This window comes from Eubalaena glacialis, chromosome 1 (genome assembly GCF_028564815.1).
Source record: "Eubalaena glacialis isolate mEubGla1 chromosome 1, mEubGla1.1.hap2.+ XY, whole genome shotgun sequence".
NCBI classification, from domain to species: Eukaryota; Metazoa; Chordata; class Mammalia; order Artiodactyla; family Balaenidae; genus Eubalaena; species Eubalaena glacialis.
Window position 1 is genome coordinate 1,263,288 of NC_083716.1, and position 22,447 is coordinate 1,285,734.

Sequence of the window (22,447 nt, forward strand, 5' to 3'; positions counted from 1 at the left end):
CACAGGAAGACTTTTCAAGGAGGGAGAGGCAGGATAGTTTGAAATAAATTGTCCTAAAATTTTCCTAAAATTGATCTGCCTGTGAACAGTTTCTCCCCACCCCCTTCCACCATCACCTCCTCCCACTCGTATCCCTTCGATGCTGTGGAGCTTGCTCCGGGCTGTGCAAACCATTACGTTTACAGTGATGCTGTCAAAAGGCTAGGCCTCAGGCCTCTCTCGCGTGGGGTTCTCCGAGTGCCGGAACTTGATGGGAGTTGTAGAGGGTTCCACACGGGGAGGGAAAACCAGGTGCAGTAAGAAACATTTCCATTTAAACACTTTCAGGTAATTGCCTATAGACACTTCAGAGGACTTGGAAAATGTGTAAGTTTCAGTGAGCTTAGCAGGTTGCAGGATGCGACAGTACCCAAAAATCCAGTATGTTTCTATATGTTATCAGTGAGCAACCAAATGAAATATAACCATAGTAATCACAATAACATAAAAATATGAACACTTAGGGATACATCTGACAAAAGATGTGCAAGCCCTGTACACCGAAAACTACAAGATATTGCTGAGAAAAATCAAAGAAGACCTAAATAACAGAAACACACGGTGTTCATGGGCTGGAAGGCTCCATATGGGCAGCTTCCCGGGTGAGGGGGACCGAGGCGCTGGGAGAGGCACCAAGGCAGAGGTGCATTGTCCGGGGGGCTTTGCAAGTGAGAATGAGGGTCCGGCTGAAAGGAAGGCCGGCGCTTCCACATCCAGAGAGAAAGCTGAGAAGACCAGCGCCCCTCCCAGGAGCATCCTCATCCAGAAAGGAAACCAAGACCCCAAATGAGCACAGCGGCGGCTCCGACTCAGAGCTGCTGAGCGGCGAGCCCCACGTGCGCGTGTCTGTAGAGACCCAGGGCGGGCGGGGGAGGGGAGGGGAGGGGAGGGGAGGGGAGGGGAGGGGAGGGGAGGGGAGGGGAGGGGAGGGGAGGGGAGGGGAGGGGAGGGGAGGGGCTCAGGTGGGCCCACGGAGGCGGGGCCCGGGGGGTGGCGGCCCACTAGAAGTGGTGATTGGTTGGGGGACCGAACGTTGGTCATATTTGGCTTCCTCTGGTTGGTCCTGAGTGGGAGGCACGGGCAGGAATCGGGGAAACTGTCAGTCAGCGACCAAGTCCTGGCCGCTTGGGCTGATTGTTCCAGGGGCTGATGTGTGGCTTGCTGGACCAGCTGCTAGAGATACTGTCTGACTTCCTGCCGGTCCAATTTACAGCAGGTGGTCTCTGCACTGCAGGTGAGGGGCGGCCTACCGCAGGGTGCGGGCCACAGCCCCGGGCCCGACTCTACACGCAGCCCCACTGTCAGCACCCTGTCCCTTCCCCGGCCCTGTGTCTGAGGGGGCGCAGTCAGGCCTCAGGCAGCGTCGCGGAGACGAGTCACCCCGCCGGGCCCCGCCTGTCTCCAGGCGGTGCCGGCACGTCCCGCGCGCACCTGCTAGGCGCCCGCGCCCCGCCCCCGCCCGGCTGCGCACGCGCGGCCCCCTCCTCGCGTCCCGACCCGTGCACGCGTCGCACGCGCGGCACGCGCCGCGCGCCCTCGCAGGCCCCGCCCCACGGCCAGTGGGCGGTGCCGCCGCTTATCCGCGGAGCTCCGGCCGCCAGCGTCAGTCATTCGGAGCCGCGGGCTGACCGCGCTCTAGCTGCTGCGACGCTCCCGCTCCCTCTCGCTCCTGGAGCGCCCGTCGACCCCAACCCCGACCCGCCGGCCGCAGCGCCCTCGCCCTGCCGCCATGTCGCAGAGCGAGACCCCCGGGTTGCAGGAGGAGAGCCTGCACGGTGAACGGGGGCCGGGGGCCGGCTTGGGTGTGGGGGGCCTGCGGGGGAAAGGCGCCCGGCCTGCAGAGGAGGGGCCTGCGGAGGGACCCCCGTCTCCGGGTCGGGGCGACCGAGGCGCCGATGGCGTCCCAAGCCCGCGCGGTGCCTGGTCTTCCGAGGTGCAGCCCGGTGCTGGTTTCGGTGCCACTACCGGCGAACAGGCGCCGAGACTTGCGGTTGGCCTCGTGGACTCGGGTTGTGAGCCGTCCGCGGCTCGGTCCGGAGTGGCTGGGGAGGACGGGGTCCCGGGATTCGGGGCGAGTCGCCGTGAGAGGAAGAGCCCTGAAAACGCTGGGCCGGGGGCGCGGCCGGCCTTTCCTTAGTTACGTTCGCTCGTCCGGGGGTCGTTCATAGCCCAGCTCGGGGTTGACCTGCGGAGGGGGGGAGCACGAGGCCCCGTGGCCGCGGTGCATACACCCCGCCCCCTCCCGGGAAGCCGGGGCCGGTGGCGGCCTTGACCCACCCGGCGCTGGCCCCGCGGGGCCGCCCCCGGGCCGCCGCCTCCGGCCTGGGTGAGGAGCCCGAGGCCCACGGGTTGGAGGAGGGGCCGGGCGCCGACCTTTATTCTCTGAAGCAAGAGTTCAGGCGGCGGCGGGAGCTCGTAAATAAGTTTTGGAGAGGGCCGTTGAAGCCTTAAGAGAGTGAATTTTAAAGATTCGTTAAGATTTAAAAATCTTTATACTGTCTGGATTTGAGCTACTAGTGTCTCGTATTCCTCAAAACAAGATTTCACTAGGCAAGACTTGGTCTACTGCGTTGTATAATTTAAAACTACAACCACAGCTTCAAAATCCTGCAATCGAAACAGATTAAGGGATTGAGTCTTTGTCTTACAAAAGACCCAAGGAGTGTTTTGTAAACTGTCTTTTAAAGTCAGCCCTGTTATCAAACTACTTAGTTTCTAACACGGTCTGTTTTATTAGTGGGTCAGATTTGTCGGGAAGAGTTCGGAGTGTCCTGAACGGCTCCATCTTCGGTCCTCGATTGGCAGACCAAACTGCTGAGTCATTGGCAGTGCAGAGTGCCAGGTCGTGGGTTAAAAGATTTTTCTGTTTTGTGTATTCTATAAAAAGACAGTTACACGATGAGTGGAAAGTGTCGAGGATTCTCCGGGCTGCGCTCTCCGGGTTACGTGCTGCGGGGCACTCGCTCCCCGGCCGCCCGGTGTGGGAGGAGTCACGTGGGGCCTCGGCCGCCCTGGGAAACTGAATCCGAGCAGGGATTGGTGGCTGGGGCGACACTTGTCCTCTGCTCTGTGTTGATTTGATTACCTCTTGTTTACCTCGTTAAGAACTGAGAGCCTTGGTAGCTGAGCCCGCAGACAGTGGCAAACCTTTTCCCCTTTGCTTGTATCCTCCGACCAAATGTTTCCCCCGAGTTCACAGCGAAGTTGATGTTGCTTCTCGGCCCCCTGGTCCCTTCTAGTTAAAGCTGTTAACCAGCAGCAAGATGTCGTATATGCCTTTCTTGTCCTCAGATAAACAACCCCTAACATGCAGGGAGAAGATGGAGTTTTGTGATACTGTGTCACAGCATCATGGGAGGGGATGTGAACCTTACTTCCCAGAAGACCCCCCCCAACCCCTGCTGTGCTGGGAGGGGGGGAGGGGTTCACTGCAGTAAGGTGCTCCTGGTTTACCCTGAGACAGCCCCTGCCACTTCACGCACTGCTCTGTCTGCAGCCAGAGGGTTCCGCTGTCCCAGGCACCCACCGCGGCTGAAGGTATATGAAGAGGAAGAGAATTCGCAGTTCTTGTGTCATGCAGTTTGGAAGGGGTTTCAGGCATCTAGATCCTGGCCCAACCTCTACTTTTCACAGATGTTCACAGTGAGGCCCAGAGGTGAAGTGAAAAACAGGGCAGGCAGGCGCGTCGGTGACAGAAGACATTAGGCAGAAGGATGGGTGCGATTTGCCAGCTCCTGTTAAGATCCAGGAACCTGAATGACTTACCTGCTTGACTTTATGTTCAAAATCACTTGTCAGTCAAGCCTTTCATTCCTGTCCCATCTAACTTGAGAAGCTTTTAAAAACAGTAATTTCTTAAATCCCACCTTTCCCAGGGAAGAAGCCCTCTGATGAGGGTGGTAGTTGCTCTGCCTCAGGGCTCTCCTCAGGGATTCCACCTTCTCATTAATCCCATAGTCGTGTAGGTCTTCCCCTAGTAGTTTTCAACCCCGGCTGCCCGACATCACCGTTATGGCTTTTTCAAAATAAATGTACCAGGGTTCCATTGCAGCATTCCCAATCAGGATTTTCAGGCCGCTGGGTTAGACTTCTGGAGAACGGGGGGGGGGGGGGGGGGGGGGAAGCAGCACAGGTGGTCCTCCATAGCCAGGGCTGAGACCTGCTACCCCGGACTAGGGTGTGAAGCCTCTGCCAGCTGGGGCTGGAGGGGAGTGTTTGCCCCGGGATGTAGGAGGGCCTGGGGTCCCACAGTGGCGGCAGGAACTTTGAGAAGCTTTGCGCAGAATATTTAGGATGAACGGTGTGGGTGCTGTATTAAAGTTACTTGATAGAGTAAGGGTTCCTTCCGCAGGTTGAAAAAGTACTGCTGTCCTTATCTCTGTTTTCAAGCTGGGTAAATCAGAGACAGCTGGAATCTATTCCGCCACCCAACTAACCAAGCAGTGGCTCAGTGAACTACTGTTAACACTTCTGCATGTGTTCCTAGCTTGCACTCAGTTAACAGCAGTTGAGTTTAGCTGAATTAAATGGCACCTATGGCTTACCCAGTAAGTAGCTATGTGTTTGGGTAATTCCTATAGCCTCTCTAGGACTCTAAGATGTGATAACATATTGAGTTACAAATCTTGGGGCCCACAAGTCATCAAAGTCAAAACATGGTCTTTATTTTCTTTGGGACCAAGGATCGTGGAGGTCACAGGAGATTTAAAAAAGAAAAAAAAATGGGTTAACTCTAAGGCTTGTCGGTTTTCTTTCTGTGATGATGTAATATTGGTAGCCTAGGCTTTTGGTCCATCTCATCTGCCTTGTTTGCGTGCCCTGTGTCTTGTTAGCGTAAATTACAGGTCTTTGTGGGCAGGGACCTGAATCAGGGTGAAGCTGGCCCGGATCAGCAGCTTCACCACCTGTTTTTTTTCCCTGAGGCCTAATTACACTAATTATCTGATAGGTTATTTGGGATTTTGAGGAAGTGTTATAAGGTTACCCTTCAGCAACCTGAATCTCGTCTTTCTTGCTTAGAAAGGTGAGTGATCTTAATTGCAGATGCAAGTAGATTAATAGCACACCTTGTCTTCATATTCCAGGAAGCTGCCTTCCCTACCCAGTTGCTGCAGGTTAATAATAAAACTGTTGTCCTTTAGTAAATCATTTCTTAGAATACAGCTTTTGGACCCAAAGCTTTTGCTGTAGACACCCCAGAATGGGATTTTTTTCTGAAGGATGCTTGAGACTTTCTATGAGATGATTCTGAAAAGCATATATATTTGTCTCCATGGAGTTTTGAGTTGGCCATTGTGGTATAATATACATACACCTGAAACTGAGAATGTTATATGTCCATTATGTCTCAATTTGAAAAATATATTTCACCTTTGTCCCTGGTTCCTGACCCAGACAGAGCTCAGCTCTAAAAACCCTTGGAATTTCCTGAGAGATGTTGTTATTCATAAGGAGCCCCTTTGGAAAACACTTGAGTCTGCTAATGAGGTAACTCACGAGGCCCTGATAGCCTCAGGGTGGGGATGGGAAAGGGCACTGGAGCACGAGGGTGGGAACTCAGCACACGCTACCCACCGCCACCCGCCACCCACCCCCCACCTGGAGGGGAGGGGTGGGGCTGCAGCCTGGGTTATAAAAAGCTTTGAAAAAGGCTGCTGAACCCACTGAGGGCCTGGGAGAGGGTATGGAAACTGTCCCCCTCCACTCCTGCCCCCCCCCGTACCCTGCCCTGTGCAGCTGGCTGATCCTGAGCTGTAATCCTTCTGAGACTGGGGACGTGTAAGCACAGTATTTTCCCGAGTCCTGTGCGTTCTAGTGAATTATTGAAGAGGCAGGGGGTTGTCGGAACCCCTGAATTCTTGGTCTGCCAGGCATTTGCGGCTGTCTGATGTGGGGACAGTCTTGTGGGACTGAGGTCTTTAACTTGTGGGATCTGACACTAACTCCAGGTAGTGTCAAAACTGAATTGTTGGACAGCCAGTCGGTGCTGGAAATTGCTTATTGGTGTAGGCCTCCCCCTGCCCCAATTTCATGTCAGAAGTGGTGTCAGAGAAGACATTGCACCTCAAACTCCATTTATGCCAGACACCGTAAGTAAAAGTGATCTGGGCAGCCAGGCCCAGAACCTGACTTAGAACCGAGAAAAATGGAACTGTGCCCAGAGCAGGGCGCCGTGGTCCTGTCCCATATGCCGTGGGGGCCAGAGCTGCCGGGCCGGGTGTCACCTTGCTCCTGGCAAGGAAGGAGGGCTAGTGAAGGAATCGCATGCTGGAGCCTCTTATGGTTTGCTTCAGGGCTTTCCTAACCCTTGCATAGCCACCAGAGCAGGTGGGAATAGGGTCCCCAGTCAAGACGGGCTGTCTCAGGAATGACACGGAGTCCTTGTAGCTTCTGCTGACCTGCAGAGGCTGAGTGGCCCTGGCTTTTGTCCAGGGAGCCCTGGGCTCCCAGACAGACCCTGGCCTGCCTTGTGCGGGCCAGGCCAACATGAAGTGACTTGAGAGGCTAAAGTGAGAAGCGTGTTAACATCTGAAAACTGGTGATCGTTTTGTTAGCAGCCAAGTGGGAGGCTGGGCGTGGTATAAACTGTATGTTTACGTTTTATTCCTGGACCCTTGATTTGCTGTCTTCTGACGCATGTGACCTATTCCGCAGCAAGCTGCTGTTGAGGGCAGGCCCGGGCTCTCAGGGGAGGGGGTGACGTGTAGGGGACGGGCCCCGAACGGGTGGCGCTGTGTGGCGCCCCTGGGGCCCTGGTTTCAGCGCAGAGCAGCAGGTCTGGGTCACGGTTCCTGGAGTGGCCGTACAGTGACTGCCAGCCTCGGTCGGGGTTTTCAGTCTGTCTGCCTTTGCGCTCCCCCTCCTGCACCCACCCTGGAGAGGCCTGGACCCACGACACACAGCAGAGGAACTGTCCTGGGCCCGGGAGACCTGTGCGCGTGGCCAGCTTGGAAGCAGGACGGGGCAGAGGGGACCGCAGAGGCAGTCTTGCCAGTGAACGGAGCCTGGCAGTGGAAGAGTGAATTGAAAGCAAGAACTTTTATGTTCGCCAGAAGGCTTGAGTGGAAAGGCTGTCTTTCCACAGCGAAAGTTACCTGCAACACATTCGAATGAAAAGAGGCTTGTGTCGGGAGTTCCCTGGCGGTCCAGTGGTTAGGACTCGACGCTTTTACTTCCGGGCCCCTGGTTCCATCCCGCACGTCTCGCGGCGCGGCCAAAAAAAGAAAGGCTTGTGTCTTGAATATCGAGCTAGATGGAGAAAGATGGACCGCTCAGTTGGAAAGAGGAGCAGATTTCAACAGCTACTTCAAAAAAGATGCTCTCCACATGGCCAGTAAGCAAGTGAAGAAATGTTCAACCTCAGTAGAAATCAGAGAAATGCAGAATAAACCATATAACCTACCATCACACACCCACAGAATAGCTATATTTAAAGACGGATGCCAAGTGTGAGGCAACAAAAATGCTCACATTGCTTCGGCTGCATCGGAAAGCAGTGGCGTTGCAATACATTAAACGTACACCTAGAACTTTTCCACCCTGGAACCCCGCTCCTAGGTGTGGGTTCAGAAGTGAGAGCCTGTGGACGCCGTGAAACGCTGGAAGCCAGCCTTGGTCCACGGCACAGCAACGACAGGATGGGCCCCCCCCCCCCAAGCCCCCAGGTGTTGCTTCAGGGCCCTGACCGCCTGCCTTGTCCGCACACCTGTGGGTGTCTCAGCCCCGCCGCACAGAACGTGTACTTTCACCCCTTCAGGACCTCTCTAGGGTTCACACCTGTCCTCCTGTGGGAATTGCCAAAGTTGATCTCACCTTCCAGCTCTTCCACCTGTCAACCCCCAAAACACACACAGCCGAGCGCGACGGCACCTCTTCCCCTGCCTGTACCCACCTGGACCTCGGCTGTGCCCGGACTGGGGACACCTCCCCTCACGGGTGCCCCTGGAGGGGCTCTCCCCGGTCACTCCCGATTCCGGAGCCCAGCACGGCTGGTGCAGCAGAGTGCCTGCCGGGTCAGCTGTTGGCTGCCTTGGTGAATTTATCAAGTCAGCTCCCAAGTCGTGGGGCTGGAGAGACAAAGCTAAGCTTCGAATGCTGGCTCGTAGGATCTGGGGTGGTAGCTGCTTTGTGCTACATTTTGGTAAGCAGATGACCTTGGTGCTAAGGAGTTCTCTGTTTTGATGACATCTGGGTGGATACATAACGTGTCAGTTTTCAGTTCAAGTTAAAGAATGCTGAGTTTACTTGCCGTAAAGACTTGGCTAGATGAACACTTGGGATGGTTTGCTTGCTCTGGTTCATCAGGTTTAGTTACCTTTGTTCTATTCATCTGATGTAAGATACAGAGCAGTAATCGGTAATGAATCCTGTGGGACCTCAGGGTCAGAACGTGGCGCTGGAACGTGTAAATAGGTTGTAAACCTTTCCTTAGTTTGTAAATCCCTAAGGCTCTTGCTGACACCCTTTGCTTTCTAAGAGCTGAGTGCAGGAGAGTGTCCTGGTCACTGGGACCCCACTGACTGAGCAGGTAGTCTGGGAGTGGCAGCAGGTGCACTGCCTTGGCTCCCAAGGGTCCCTGGGGAGGGTCACTGTGATGCAGGTGCCAGAGATGGGCCTCAAGGGCGTTGCAGCGTGATTCAAGGCGACGGTTCCTTGCGAGTCCCCGGCGCGTCTTGGCAGTGGAGGGGTGAGCTGGTTATTTGTTAGGACCAGACTCCAGAGTGGGTGGAAAATTGCAACCATGTCCTTTTTTTTATCCCCATCAGGCTCCTGGGTGGAATTACACTTTGGCAGTAATGGGAACGGGAGCAGTGTTCCAGACTCTGTTTCTATTTATAATGGCGACATGGAAAAAATCCTGCTGGATGCCCAGCATGAATCTGGACGGAGCAGCTCCAGGAGCTCTCACTGTGACAGGTGGGCATAAACGTGTGTATCGCAGCGCTGGCAGGCCAGGTAGGAGCAGGCACGGCTGCAAATGCCTGCCTAGCCTCAGTCCAGCCCTCCCGAGACAGCGGGCCCTTTGCCTTTAGGTGGGAGGAAGCGACTGGGGCCTGTCTGTGTGGTGCTGGGCCCCTGCTTCTGCTTGTTGACTGCGGGGCATCAGAGCTCAGCTGAGGAGATGGAGGGACGCTTTGGCCCTGGTCTGGCCCCAGGTGCTGGCGGGAGCACTCCCGGCCCTGGAGGCTGGCCCCTGCCTGTGGGGTTTTGCTTCTCCTGGTGGAAAGAAGGTTAACATGTTGTGTTTTCCCCAAGCCCACCTCGCTCACAGACCCCACAAGATACTAACAGAGCTTCTGAGACAGACACACACAGTCTTGGAGAAAAGAACAGCTCCCAGGTAAGGTGTGCACGTGCACACATTTGCGGTCTGTTTGTACAAAGTTCTGCGGAGTCCAGCCCTCAGAAGCAGTGGGGGGGGGGGGGGCACGCCCCGCTTTTCACGCTGGACCGGAAGTGGCAGGGGCTTAGGTTGGGTAGGCCGTGCGGCTTGGGCGCCTCTGCCCTCACACGCTGTCCAGGGAGACACTGGGAGTGGCCAGTGGGAGGGGAGCTGGGAGCCAGGCGGCGGGTCTGTCTGCTGGGCAGTGTGTGGGTGGGAGAGAGCCTGGGGCCCTATGTGCTGCTTCTCCGGTGGCCTCGGTTGGGCCGGGGCCAGTGCGGCCTTGCCAGGTCCTTTCCGGTCGTGATGCCTGGGGAGTGTATTTGAGGAACCCGTGGGTCCCCGACTCGCTGTGAAAGCTGTCAGGAACTGTGGGCTCGGTCAGTACCACTTGGTCCCCCCCGCCCGTGCTGGTCTCCCCTCAAGGCCTCCCTCACCAAGGAAACCAGGAGTCCTTGGTGCTCAGGCTTCCTCAAGGGCGGCGCCCGGCCTGCCCCCAGACACGTGGGGTCCACCCCCAGCTTTGGTGCGCCCAGGCGTTTGGTTGGTTTTGGTACCGTGTTTTAGAGTATTTCCAAAATTTGAACTAATTTTTTCCCCCCTGATTTTAAGGAGGAATTAGATGATCAGGTACAGAGTTTTTCAAATGTAGAGAAGTAGGGGAGAGCACCTATGATTCAACTTGGAAAGCTCTTTAATGAGGGTATTCTATACTTTACAAAATGTAGCTGCCGTCAGGGGTACACACGAGTGTTGGGTTTGTTCTCTCCCGTTTAACACGCAAGTGTGTCGCTTTCGTTGCCCGGCAGTGTCCTGCTTGCTTAGGCACACGCCTGTTTTGGGCCATTAGGTGGTTTCCGTTTTCATCTCTGGACGTCTGTCCTCATTCGGCATCGCTTCCTTGGGGCAGTGTCTGCAGCTCTTCGAGTCTGAGTCGGGCCTTCAGCCCGGTGATGTGTGTGGAGGAGGGAGGAGAGCCGGGGGGTGCGGCCCTCGCCTCCCCCCTTGGCTGGGCTGCGAGCTCAGCTTGCTGGTCTGATGCTTGGGTGGGAGGTGAGATTTCTGCTGTGGGTGCAGTAGGCTGGCTTTCTTTTAACATCTGCTCTACCCCAGTCTGAGGAAGACTATATGGAGAGAAGGAAAGAAGTCGAAAGCATCTTGAAGAAAAACTCAGACTGGATTTGGGATTGGTCAAGCCGGCCGGAAAACGTCCCCCCGACCAAGTGAGTCTGTTTGCACTGGGGGCCTTCCTTGGCCTGGCTGGCCCGGCTGGCCCGGCACGCCTCCGCTGACCAGCACTTCTCCCCCAGGGAGTTCCTCCTCTTCAAGCGCCCGAAGCGCGCGCCCACGCTCAGCATGCGGAACACGAGCGTCATGAAGAAAGGGGGCATCTTCTCCGCAGAGTTTCTCAAAGTTTTTCTGCCGTCTCTTCTGCTGTCCCATCTGCTGGCCATCGGGTTGGGGTAAGTGACTCCCCGTGTGGACGGCACAGCGTGGGGTCCTTCTAGGTCTTAGAAGCACGGGCGACGTGGGCATGTGAAACAGAGCCCAGAGCCGTGAGCAGGGGCAGCGCTGCCCTGAGTGTCCGGCAGCAGAGGCTGGTTTCGCCCGCCTCTTTCACGCGCAGGGGCGCTCGTCTGGCTGCTTGACCTGGACCGCTGCACGCAGGTGCAGATCAGCCTCACTGCTTGTGGGGTGGCTGCAGGGGGGCAGTGTCAGTGACTCGGGCTGCACGTGTCTGCTGGCGTCCACTCAGCAGTGAGAGAGAAGAGGGCGCCCGTTCTGACGACCGTGCGGAACACAGAGGGGCAGCCTGGGTCGTGGAGACACTGAGCCCGGACGGTGCTGAGGAGCAGAGCCCGAGGCCGCCCTCGGTGGCCCCTCCCCAGCCTCTGACCAGGTGGGCGGGGGGGTCTCACTGGTCCTGGTGCGGAGGGATGGGCTTCTGTGGCTGCCGCTTACTGGACGTCTGGATCGTCAAGATGGCCTTCTGATGTGGGCTGGTGCCACCGCAGGCTCCGTGAACGCGGCAGAGGAGACGCCGGCCCGCCTGCTCTGGGAGGCGAGAGCAGAGTCCTCCCGACCTCCCGAACCCCAGCCCACGGTCCTGCCTGCCTGGGGAGAGGGCTCCCTGGCGGGGCCAGGCCCCCAGCCTCTCCCTCTCGGTTCTGCCTTCCCTCTCAGCACAGTGCTTTTCAGAGTCAGACTCTGCCAGTCTCACGCAGGGAGGTACTGATTTCTGGAGCTTTCTCCAGAGCTAGCAGTCAGATGCTGTGGGGGCCTGCCGGGTTGAGGTTTAGGCCTTCATGTCAAGATGGATTTCTGCAGCCAGCCCCCAGCAGGGGTGTCTGCCCTTCTCACCAGCCTCCAGAGTGGTCAGGATAATAAAATCCACCCCGCCAGTTGCTCTAAGGAAGCTCCCCGTGCTAGACTGCAGGCTCCTGAAGACATCCTCTCCAGCCCCCTCTGCCCGGACAGCCCTCCGGTGCCCACGCCCCTCAGTTCTGGGCTCCTGGGGGCGGGGGCTTCCCTGCTCAGCAGGGGTCTTTGTGAGGTTGGTGCTGATAAACTTGGCGATATCACCTGTCCTGCAGGCGACTCTTTCTAGCAGCGTGTGGTCAGTTCAAAAAACAGTGACGGGAGGACGAGCATTTCAGGTTGGGTAGAATCCTCTCCTTTGTGCTTGAATTGAGTGTATCCACTGCAGGGCTGTTAGAGCACAACTGGATGCTTCTAAATTAGATGCTGAAATGTATACACACTGAGGAAGAATAAAACACAGGTTTTAACCGTGGGTATAAGAGAGCCAGTGCCCTTACGTAAATATGCTGGGACCAGCGTCAGCTGCCCTGTCTCAGCTGTGCAAACCTGCCCGGGAGTTGCGAGACCATGTTAACTACCAATTCCTTTTTCTGTTAAGGATCTACATTGGAAGGCGCCTGACAACATCCACCAGCACGTTTTGATGAAGAATTGGCGTCCAGCTTTCTCCTGTAGTGGGGATGTGTGTTGTCCGCAGCACAGCGTACAGAGGAGGCTGCCTTGGTCCTTGGGTGGCTGCACCACTTGTGTCATTTCTTCTGTAAATGCCACGTTCCTAACTCAGTAAAATAAAGACACTAAGACCATGCTCTCCCATAATCATACTTATGGGATAAAGTAATAAGCCTGTCACTGATTAATATCTATTAATAATTTGGTGGTAATCTTTCTTCAGATATTATAAATATTTAAGTATAAATAATTTTAACGTATCCATGATGTATGTAGTATTTTAACACATTATCTGCAACCTTGATTGAGTTAAACACTGTATGTTGAAAGAACGAATACCGTTGACATTAAAAGGACTACATGAGGGTTTATCCCGAAGAAACACTGTGGCCTTACCCCCTGTTGTAGACCGTATTTAAGTGGATGCGTCCGTCTACTACAGACGCCCCTCAGCTCGCACTGTGCTGGTGGTGCTTTGTGACGTGACACGTAGACTCCAGGCCGCAGCACGGGTGGGCCGGGTGGTCCCCACGCCGGCACCTTGTGCAGCACAGGGAGTCCCGCTGAGGCTGTTACCACCACCCTGGGCAGCGCCCGCCGGCTGATCAGCGTCTTCTCTCTTCTCTCGGCATTGCTAAATTTAGTCTGTTTGTGTTCAGTTTTTGTGTGCTGTTAGAATCAGCTTTATTCTAAGCTATTCTGTGTCTACTTTAAAAGCCTGGAAATAGAAAAAAAATGAATCTTTGCCAAATACTTGGTTACGGTATTTACATACGGTTTAAAACCAAACGTCACACAAGCTTTTTCATTAAACCAGGTGTATCCCCACTGCATGGTTTTTAAAGGCTGCCCCTTTGATATACTGTATAAATGCTGTTGTATTTGTTTCACTTTTCCACTCTAAATTCGGTTGTGTTAAATAAATGTAACATTCTAATTTTTAAAATCTTTGTTTGTATTTAAACAATTACCTTGGAGGTAGAGGCCTACAGTCCTTTCATTTAGAGACAGCTGATGGAATGGTATCAAGATTCTTTATGTAATTTATCCCTAAAACATCAAGCCTGCATCCCACTGACCCACTCTGGCCAAGGGGATGATTCCCTTTTAACAGCAAATGTGGGTTCAAGTGTCACGAGAACCAGGCTGCACTCAGGACCTTCCAGCAAGGCCAAGTGTCCTCAGAGCCAGCACCCCTTGGAGAGCTCTGTGAATCCATCACTCAGGTGACCCGGCCCATGACGAAGGCCTTTGTGCATTGAGACATACAAGGCATCCCCCAGGTCTGGGGAGTTCTAAGCTATTAAGTGTAATCTCTGCCCCCCCCCCCACCCCCTGCCCCGGCCCCCGCCTCGCTCCCTTCCTTCTCTGGAGCACCAATTTTAATTTATGATTCCAATAGCTTTCGTCTGATTTCTTCACTTTTAAAAATCTGAGTTCTCTCTCGTCTTCTAGCTGGATTATGACTCTGTTCCTCTCCTCTGTGTTACGTATCCTTCCTTCCATCTCTGCCCTGTCACTGATGCTCCCCAGGGCACAGGCTGAGCTGCGTGATGGTGGCCGGAAGTGCCTGCTGCAGCCGATCACAAGGTTTTCCCCTCTCACTGCAACATTACAGTGGACGTTTGATTCTTTTAAAATGTGTGACTATATATGTATTTTTGTTTTGACCTTTTGGGCAAGAGGATAGCAGAATGGTGACAGCCTTTCCACACACCCCTTATGTTAATGCAAATAACACCATCATTTTATTCACGGAATAGCAAGTTTACAGAATATTTAATATCATCCAGACAATTTTGGATTAAAATAACACCGATCCTGGGGTCGAATCCATTCTCCCATAAAGCAGAGCTCCTTGGAAAAGTGGGAATTCCAGGGCAGCATGAGGAACATTTGTGGTGCCAGGAGGTGAGGCCATGCTTGAGGTGAAGGACAGGGAGCCAACCTGAGGGACCTGCAGTGGCTCAAAGTGGGTCAGCCTGGTAACAGGTTCCTGGTGGTGATGGGCTGTCACCAGACCCGAGCAGGATCCACAAGTCCACACTGAGGGAGACCAAGTAAGTGGGGGAAGGGACAGTGCTTCCCAACAGAATCCAATTAATAAACGGGACGAGGGAACGAGTGCCCGTCAGGCAGACAGCTGCTGACGTGGGCCCGGTGTCACTGCCTCCCCAGGAAATTACCGCCAAGGGAACCTAGGGTACCGTGGACCTCCTGACCCCAACATCTCTGTATTCTTGCCGAGATGTATAACTGTAGGTTAGTCATGAGAAAATATCAAGCCATCCCAAATTGGGGGAGGTTCTACAAAATAACTGTCTGAGGTCAAGGTCATGAGGAAATGAGGATCTGTTAGAGATTGAAAGATACGGAGCGGGCTCCCCTGGTGGTGCAGTGGTTAGGAATCTGCCTGCCAATGCAGGGGACACACGTTCGAGCCCTGGTCCGGGAAGATCCCACATGCCGCGAAGCAACTAAGCCAGTGCACCACAACTACTGAGCCTGCGCTCTAGAGCCCGCGAGCCACAACTACTGAGCCCGTGTGCCACAACTACTGAAGACTGCGTGCCACAACTACTGAGCCTGCGCTCTAGAGCCCGTGCTCCGCAACAAGAGCAGCCACCGCAATGAGAAACCCGCACGCAGCAACGAAGACCCAACACAGCCAAAAAAAAAAAAAAAAAATTCAGAGATGCGGCAATGAAATGCATCATGGATCCCGGGCGAGAAAAAGACAACTGGGAAAACAAACACGAAGGTTTGTGGATGAGCTACAAGTACTGTGGGGTGACTTCACCCGCTTTACGTGGTGTTAATTAAACCTGGGTGATGGGTGAAGGGCAGGCAGGAACTCTACAATTTTTGCAACTGATTTAAAATTATTTCCAAATAAAATGTTACAAAAGTAAGATAAATAGACAGTATCTTTTTACTCAGAGAGCATCCCTGGACCGGCAGGTCAGCATCCCCCAGGCGAACGAGGAATGCCCGCCCAGTCCGGCTCCTGCGTCCTCGTGGTGCTGGATGTTTCCTCCAAACTGTGGGGAGACAGCCCGGACCACCGTGCGGTGGAAAGAGCGAAATGCAGGTGTGTACACATTGCTACCTTGTGTGCAAAAATGGGGAGATGGGAATATGTCATGTTTGTGTTTGAGTAAGAAAAAGTGTGGCCCAAGACAAGACTAACGAGTTATCAATACCACCAGGCTCAGAGGAAGGGGCAACACTTTGCTATAATCCTTTTAAAGATTTTTGAAATTTGTACAGGTGTTACCAGTTTAATACTTAAAGCAAGAAAAAACATTTATCAAAAAGAAAAGAAATAATAGTATTGGCAAGGATATGGAGAAAAGAGAACTCTCACGCACCGTTGGTGGGAATGTAAATTGGTGCAGCCACTATGGAAAAGAGGATGGAGGTTCCTCAAAAAATTAGAAGTTGAACTGGCATGTGATCCAGCAATTTCACTTCTGGGTATTTATCCAAAGAATGAAAACACTACTTTGAAAAGATACATGCACACCAATGTTCATAGCAGCACTATTTACAATTGGCAGGATATGGAAACAACCCAAGTGTCCACTGGTGGGTGTACGGATAAAGAAGACGTGGTACATGTATACAACAGAACATTACTCAGCCATAAAAAGAATGGAGTCTTGCCCTTTCAGACAACGTGGATGGACCTTGAGGGTGTTACGCTGTGAAGCAAGTCAAAGACAAACACCGTATGATCTCACTTACATGTGGAATCTAGAAAAACAAAGCCAATCTGGTAGCTAGAGATTGGTGTTTGCCAGAGGCAGGTGTGAGAGTGTGTGTGTGTGTTTATGTATATTTATGTGTGTGCTTATGTGTGTTTGTGTGTGTGTGTGTTAGGGGGGGTAGGGAGAGGGAGAGGGAGAGAGAGAGAAGGGGGGTAAAAAGGTACAAACTTCCAGTTATGAAATAAGTCCTGGAGATGTACAGCACGGTGACTATAGTTGATAACTATCACATATTTGAAAGTTGCTAAGAGAGACCTTGAAAGTTCTCATCACAAGAAGAAAAACTTCCTGTGTGGTGACAGAAGTTATCTAGACTCACTGTGGTGGTCACTTCACAACATGCACAAATACTGCATCATTATGTTGTACACCTTAAACTCATATAGTTGTGTCAGTTACACCTCAAAAAAGAAAACCAAAAACAACCTCACAACATTTCTCATAAGAACTGTAGAGTTACACTGCATTCAGATAATTAGATTTTAGAAAACAAATTTTCCCTGAAAGTTAGTTCTTGGAATAACAAATTAGCTTCCCATCCTTACGGAACACACATCTTTTTTTTTTTTTTTAAATAAATTTATTTATTTAATTAATTTTTGGCTGTGTTGGGTCCTCGTTGCTGTGCACGGGCTTTCTTCTAGTTGCGCCGAGCGGGGCTCCTCTTCGTTGAGGTGCGCGGGCTTCTTCTCACTGCAGTGGCTTCTCTTGTTGCGGAGCACGGGCTCTAGGCGCGCGGGCTCAGGAGCTGTGCTCACGGGCTCTAGAGCGCAGGCTCAGTAGTTGTGGCGCACGGGCTTAGTTGCTCCGCGGCATGTGGGATCTTCCCGGACCAGGGCTTGAACCCATGACCCCTGCACTGGCAGGCGGATTCTTAACCACTGTGCCACCAGGGAAGTCCCCGGAACACACATCTTTTAAAGATGTCCCAAGATATACAAAGATAATTTACTACGAATAAACTCGGGGGCAAACAAGTGAATCGTCTCAGGACACACAGGAAACCCCAAAGGAACACGGAGCAGCCTGGTGAGGGTCGGCCTCCACAACCAGCACCACAGGAGCCGGGGTCCCGCCCGGAGCCCTGGCCTCGGCCAAGGTCCCGTGTCCTGCCTGGGGTGCCAGGGACCCTGTAGATGTGCCCAGGATGCAGACTCACCCGAGGTTCCGGTTGCGGGCGTCACCGTCCGGAGGGTGAGCAGGGAAATGGGACCAGCAAGTCCTCTCAGTTGCTCACCGGGCGCTGACGGGGTCGCAGGAGATCGTGGGCCCCAGCCCCAGCCCTCACTCTTCAGACGCGGGGCAGCTGAGGGAAGCCTTCCCGGGACGGGCTCTGCGGGTCCTGGGGGGGCGCAGAGGCGGGGGTCAGGCTGGGCCGCGGCTGTCGCCTTGGATGCTTCAGGACCCCCCGCCCCCCCGGCCGGGACTCCTGTGATCTCAGCTGCCCGTCCCCCACCCCCCGTCCCGCCGCCGTGACTCTGCCCCTCGCGGGACTCAGCTTGTGGCGTGAAGGGAGGGGCTGCCGGACGAGAGGGGCGACAGCTGAGCAGGGACCCTGAGGTCTCCAATTCCCCCTTCCCCGTGATGTCAGGGCTGCCACGGTTCCTAAGAGATCAAGGTGGCACTCCACCCCCCTGCTCACCAGCTCTCCACCAAGGGCTCGGGTGGGACACGGACCCCGGTGACCCCGCGCTGTGGCGTGTCCATCCGCGAGCACCGCTGGGTTGGTTCTGGGGAGCCCGTGCCGGGTGCCTGCCCGTGGCCCGCCCGGTACAGGAGGGCTGTCACCAGCCCCGTGGGCCGCACGAGTCAGGCCCCAACCGACCCCCCGCTGTCCCCACCCCGTCCACACCCCCATGGAGAAGCCCTGGCGGGGTGGGCCCCGTGCGGCGTCCCCTCCCTCCCTCTCCGGTCCCCCCAGCGCCTGCGGAAGCTTCTCCCAGCACAGCACCCAGTGGGCAGTTCCTGATGGGAGGACTGTCCCCCGCCGCCCCATCATGACCCCGGGGCAGCACCTGGTCTCAGACCGGGACTCGGAGCGCGGAGCGCCGTCCTCCCCACGAGGGGCGCGGCCCGGCCCAGCCTGCCCCGGCTCGGTCTGCGCACCCGCCTCTGCCCGCGGGCGCCGGACGCGCTCAGAAGAAAAAGCCTCAGCGCCAACCCTGGACCCCCTTTGACAAAAGCGTGCAGACAGTTCCTCCTCAGACGGCCCGCAGCCCCCGAGCCCTGGGCTCGGCCCGCGGGGCCTGGACCCCAGCGCGCTGACCAGGGGACAGTCTGGGCCGGCTCCCGGCTGCGAGGCCACGGCCACTCAGCTCCACGGGGGAGGGAGTTTGCTGCTCATCCTGCGGACGCCCACGACTGGGGGACGGTTTAAAATCAGACTCTGAGTCCTGTCCTGTACTGGCTTCTAGAACCGCCACTGTTCTTTAAAAAGTGCACGTCTAAACCCACACACGAATAAAGCGTATTCATCCAACCCAGGCCATCAACCTAGACAGCATTAAAGCTTCAGGAAAAACAGGAGCACAGAATTCTAAGGAACGATGAAAACTCACAGAATTACCTTTCAGGAACAGATAAAATTTCTCTAGCTTTCTCTAGCTTTAAACGGGAGAAAAGGGGTAAGCTTTGGAAGAACAAGAAATACAACAGATATTTTTTAAACAAAGAATATAAAGAAGAAATAAACGTCAAGTCTGAAACCCATAGGATTTTTACCTCATCAGGAGGGGAAAAAGGCTTAAATGGAATCAGAAGTGTCTAATGGAAAAGAACACGGAAGAAATTGCTAGACACCTCTTAAATTACACGTTTCTCAACAGCATCTCTGAGGAGCGTCTGCCCGACTCGGGGGAGAAGAGCCCATGGACACAGGGACCCCCGCCCGGCCGGCAGCAGCCACCACGCGTGCGCCTTCTGCCCGGGGCCGTCTGAGAGGCAGAAGGCTGGTTTCCTGTTTGGTAGGAAATACGTCTTAAAGGAAAGATGGAAAAAAGTCGTCCAATTACATAGTACAAATCTGGTTAAACATCTGAAATTTATTAAACTTCTTGGTCAAAAAAGCTGAACAAGTAAATACAACCCCATCTTACTAGAACTGCTTTACCTTAAGGGCCAGGGTTGACTGATACTTAACTCTGTTCCACATTCTCAGGTTTGTGAACTGCGTCAACCAATACGCAGTGAAACAATTACCTTTAAATTAAAATAAATGTACTTGTTGATTCTCTATTTCCAACGTAATGTGAGCTAACGTGGCATCCTGTTAACATTAATTCAGGGGAATGAGTTGACAAGACATTTGTTCTTGCATCTCCATATCACCAGTAACCAAAATACACCTTAATTTCAAGAGCAGCACGTGAGCCCCAGCTGTCCCGTCCCCTGGAGGACTGGGTCTCGGGCTCCTGTGTGAAATTTCACGGCCGCAAGCTCCAATCACTTAGTGTTGTTACCTCTGTATTTTTTTGTCTTAGGAAGTCTTGATTTCTGGTATCAACCTACTTTTAAAGTAAACCACCAAGGTACTGGTGGCATTACATAATAATTACAATTGTTTAATTTTTGCTGGCTTGAAATGCAGTATGAAATTCGGCATGCGTATAATTCCAGCAGTTTTTAAAAAGTATGTTACCCTTCCCCCAAAGTACTTTTAAAAAGGTTTAAAAAGCACGTAAGTTTTCAACTGCAGTGAATTTGAGGCATACTTTAAACCACGTGTTACTTTTTCAGCAGCGATCCTGTTACTACTCCTTGGGATTTTCTTTCTCAGAGGCAGCTGCAGTTAAGGCTTTTTCCAGACCTTACCTGGTGTGTCAGATGTACCATTTCTACAGAAACAAAAAAGTTATGGAAGTTTGTGGATACATACGTTCAGAGTTTGAAGTACTGCACACGTTCCACCATTCTGTTAACGAAGGACAAAAGATTTTTAAAGTTGAATTCTGCATAATTTCATTATATGCAATTAAATCAAATGAAAAGACGATACTTATTTTGGACTTAAAAACACTTTTTAGAGTGTGTTGCTTTTATTAGGCGGTTACACCAGAGGCGTGATGGGAGTAAAGCGGCCTGAGCCCGCTCGGCCGAATCTCCGCGCCGGCCGAGGCCCCGCCTGGGCAGAGAGAGGCCGAGGGAAGGCGGGCAGCAGCCGCGCACGTGGAGGCCCCAGGATGACAGCGGAGGAGGAGGAGAGCTGGACAGGAGGAGACACTGAATCTGACAACTTTCCTCTTGGGTGTTAATTTCTGGTCTATAAATTGGAAGGAAGGCTCAGACTTCAGTAAATACGTTTATTTTAGCAATGGCCTCTTTTGAGCCCCGTCCATCACTCTGCTTCGAGTGGGCTTCCCAGCTGAGCAGCGGCACCCAGGGCTCACCTTGCTGAAGCAGAAGCCCGTGGGTACCCGCGCGGCCAGCCCGTGCAGTCTGTGCGGAGGCAGGACGGCGTCCCTGCTCTTCACGGAGAGGATGTCGCCTGTCCTCTGGCACCGAACGACCAGGCGCGATTCTGCACGAGACGCGGGTCCCGCTGCCTCCTTAGTTGGCCTTGTCCTGGAATATGTACAGGTTATTGGTGGCAGCCACGGCAATGATGTTCTCCGCTGGGTGCCAGGCTGTGTGCAGAATCTTCTTGCTGAAGTCCAGGCTGTCCACGCTCACCTCGTCCTTCTTTCTCTTCCCACCTGCACACACTCTGCGAGGCTTCAAGCTGGCGCGAGGCTTGCTGTTCTCCCTGGAAGCTTCCAGCGTAACATCCCTCCATGTAGTCCTATCGAACATTCTGAAGAAGTTGTTGTAGGACCCAGTCATGATTGCACTGCTCAAAACAAGGAGAGGAAGACTTCTAAGTGGCCACCCCCAACCCCCAACCCCCAGCCCGGCCCGGCCCTGGACGCGTGGATAGAGCTGCTTACCTCTCCTACCCCCAATTCTACACAGCAGGGTCATTTTTACAAATAAGAAATGAAAAATCATAATGGTCAGGAGAGAGATGCAGTGAGAATTTCTTCCTAAACTTCGTATACATAATCCTATCGGTAAAAATAAATACAACGGAAAAAAGTAATGGATTTATCCTTCAGCGTAGGATTAACCTCATCTAAAACCTCACACCACAAAAAAAGATAAGCTCTCCTGGCTTATCTCACCTGTACTGTTGAAGCCTGGAATGCACACACCTCAGGGACGGAGCGGCCCGTGTGGCGGTGGACGCAGCAGGGCCACACAGTGGGGCCCAGGAGGGCCGCCAGCAACTGGCACTTGCCCACATTAATTTCCACACAGAACACGATGTTCACAAAAGGATAAGCAACAAACGTGCTGATCTGAAGCTTACATTTGTGTTATTAAAACTTAACCGCAGGGACTTCCCTGGTGGCGCAGTGGTTAGGAATCTGCCTGCCAAGGCAGGGGACACGGGTTCGAGCCCTGGTCTGGGAAGATCCCACATGCCGCGGAGCAACTAAGCCCGTGCGCCACAACTACTGAGCCCGTGCTCTGCAACAAGAGAAGCCACCGCAATGAGAAGCCCGCGCACCGCAACAAGAGTAGCCCCCGCTCGCCCCAAGTAGAGAAAGCCTGCGTGCAGCAACAAAGACCCAACACAGCCAAAAATAAATAAATAAATTTATATATATATATATATATACACATATAAAAACTTAACGGCAGCAATTATTCAGAACAGAGACCAATGAAAGAATTTTTTCGGGAAGGAGTATTTTATTATCAATGTTGATTAGAGGTGCTGGTGCGTGACAGAAATAAAAGCAGACCAACCTTCATGCCGTTTATTACAATTATTACTATTATTCAGTAGTCCTGACGGCACCTGCATGGGCGTGGACGTCCCCCCGGCCTGATGCTCCACACGGTGGGAATGAGAGCCTTCCCCAGCACCTGGCCAGGTGCTGCCTAGGTGGGAACACCGCGAAACACAGGAGCACAACAAAGTGGGGCAAAACTTAACTGCCGGGCAGCGCCGTCCCAGGCAGAGTGACTGGTATGGTGGCAAAAACCTAGCCCTGCCCCCGCCCCCAACTCCACACAAGCTTCCAGGCAGGAAGGCAGGGCATGTTGGCAGGAGTGAGGGAACAGGCAGGTGCCACCAGAAAGCTTCTGGATGTGCTGGGGATGGGTAATTTAAACGTATTTTGCAGTATCTCAGATCTACCGCGAAGCATAAAGAACCGTGCAGCGAACATTCCTGTACACGGTTGTCCTTTGAACAGTTACACGGTCTTAAAAAAAAAAC

General features: G+C 53.5%; 2 protein-coding genes across 12 annotated transcripts in view; one reads left to right on the top strand and one right to left on the bottom strand.

Annotated features, from left to right (window-relative positions):
• The first annotated feature begins 1,632 nt into the window (after positions 1 to 1,632).
• BNIP3 (BCL2 interacting protein 3) lies at positions 1,633 to 13,361 on the top strand. Its single transcript, XM_061183675.1, has 6 exons — positions 1,633 to 1,814; positions 8,805 to 8,955; positions 9,295 to 9,379; positions 10,535 to 10,644; positions 10,732 to 10,884; positions 12,342 to 13,361. Exons 1-6 carry the CDS (start codon positions 1,769 to 1,771, stop codon positions 12,385 to 12,387), a joined length of 591 nt encoding a protein of 196 aa, XP_061039658.1. The 5' UTR covers positions 1,633 to 1,768; the 3' UTR covers positions 12,388 to 13,361.
• PPP2R2D (protein phosphatase 2 regulatory subunit Bdelta) overlaps positions 11,330 to 22,447 on the bottom strand; it is a 50,966-nt gene continuing 39,848 nt past the window's right edge. For 2 of the 11 annotated variants that reach the window (XM_061183559.1, XM_061183375.1), the window contains one exon: positions 20,111 to 21,010. In XM_061183559.1, coding sequence (XP_061039542.1) covers positions 20,731 to 21,010 — 280 coding nt within the window. In that variant the 3' untranslated portion in view covers positions 20,111 to 20,730. The other 9 variants (XR_009700349.1, XR_009700337.1, XR_009700343.1 and 6 more) reach the window with 9 other exon arrangements.

Coding starts and splice junctions, on each gene's coding strand:
- BNIP3 (XM_061183675.1), top strand. CDS start 1,769: ATGTCGCAGAGCGAGACCCCCGGGTTGCAGGAGGAGAGCCTGCACG. Junction 9,380..10,534: donor GAGAAAAGAACAGCTCCCAG/GTAAGGTGTGCA, acceptor GCTCTACCCCAG/TCTGAGGAAGACTATATGGA. Junction 10,645..10,731: donor GAAAACGTCCCCCCGACCAA/GTGAGTCTGTTT, acceptor CTTCTCCCCCAG/GGAGTTCCTCCTCTTCAAGC.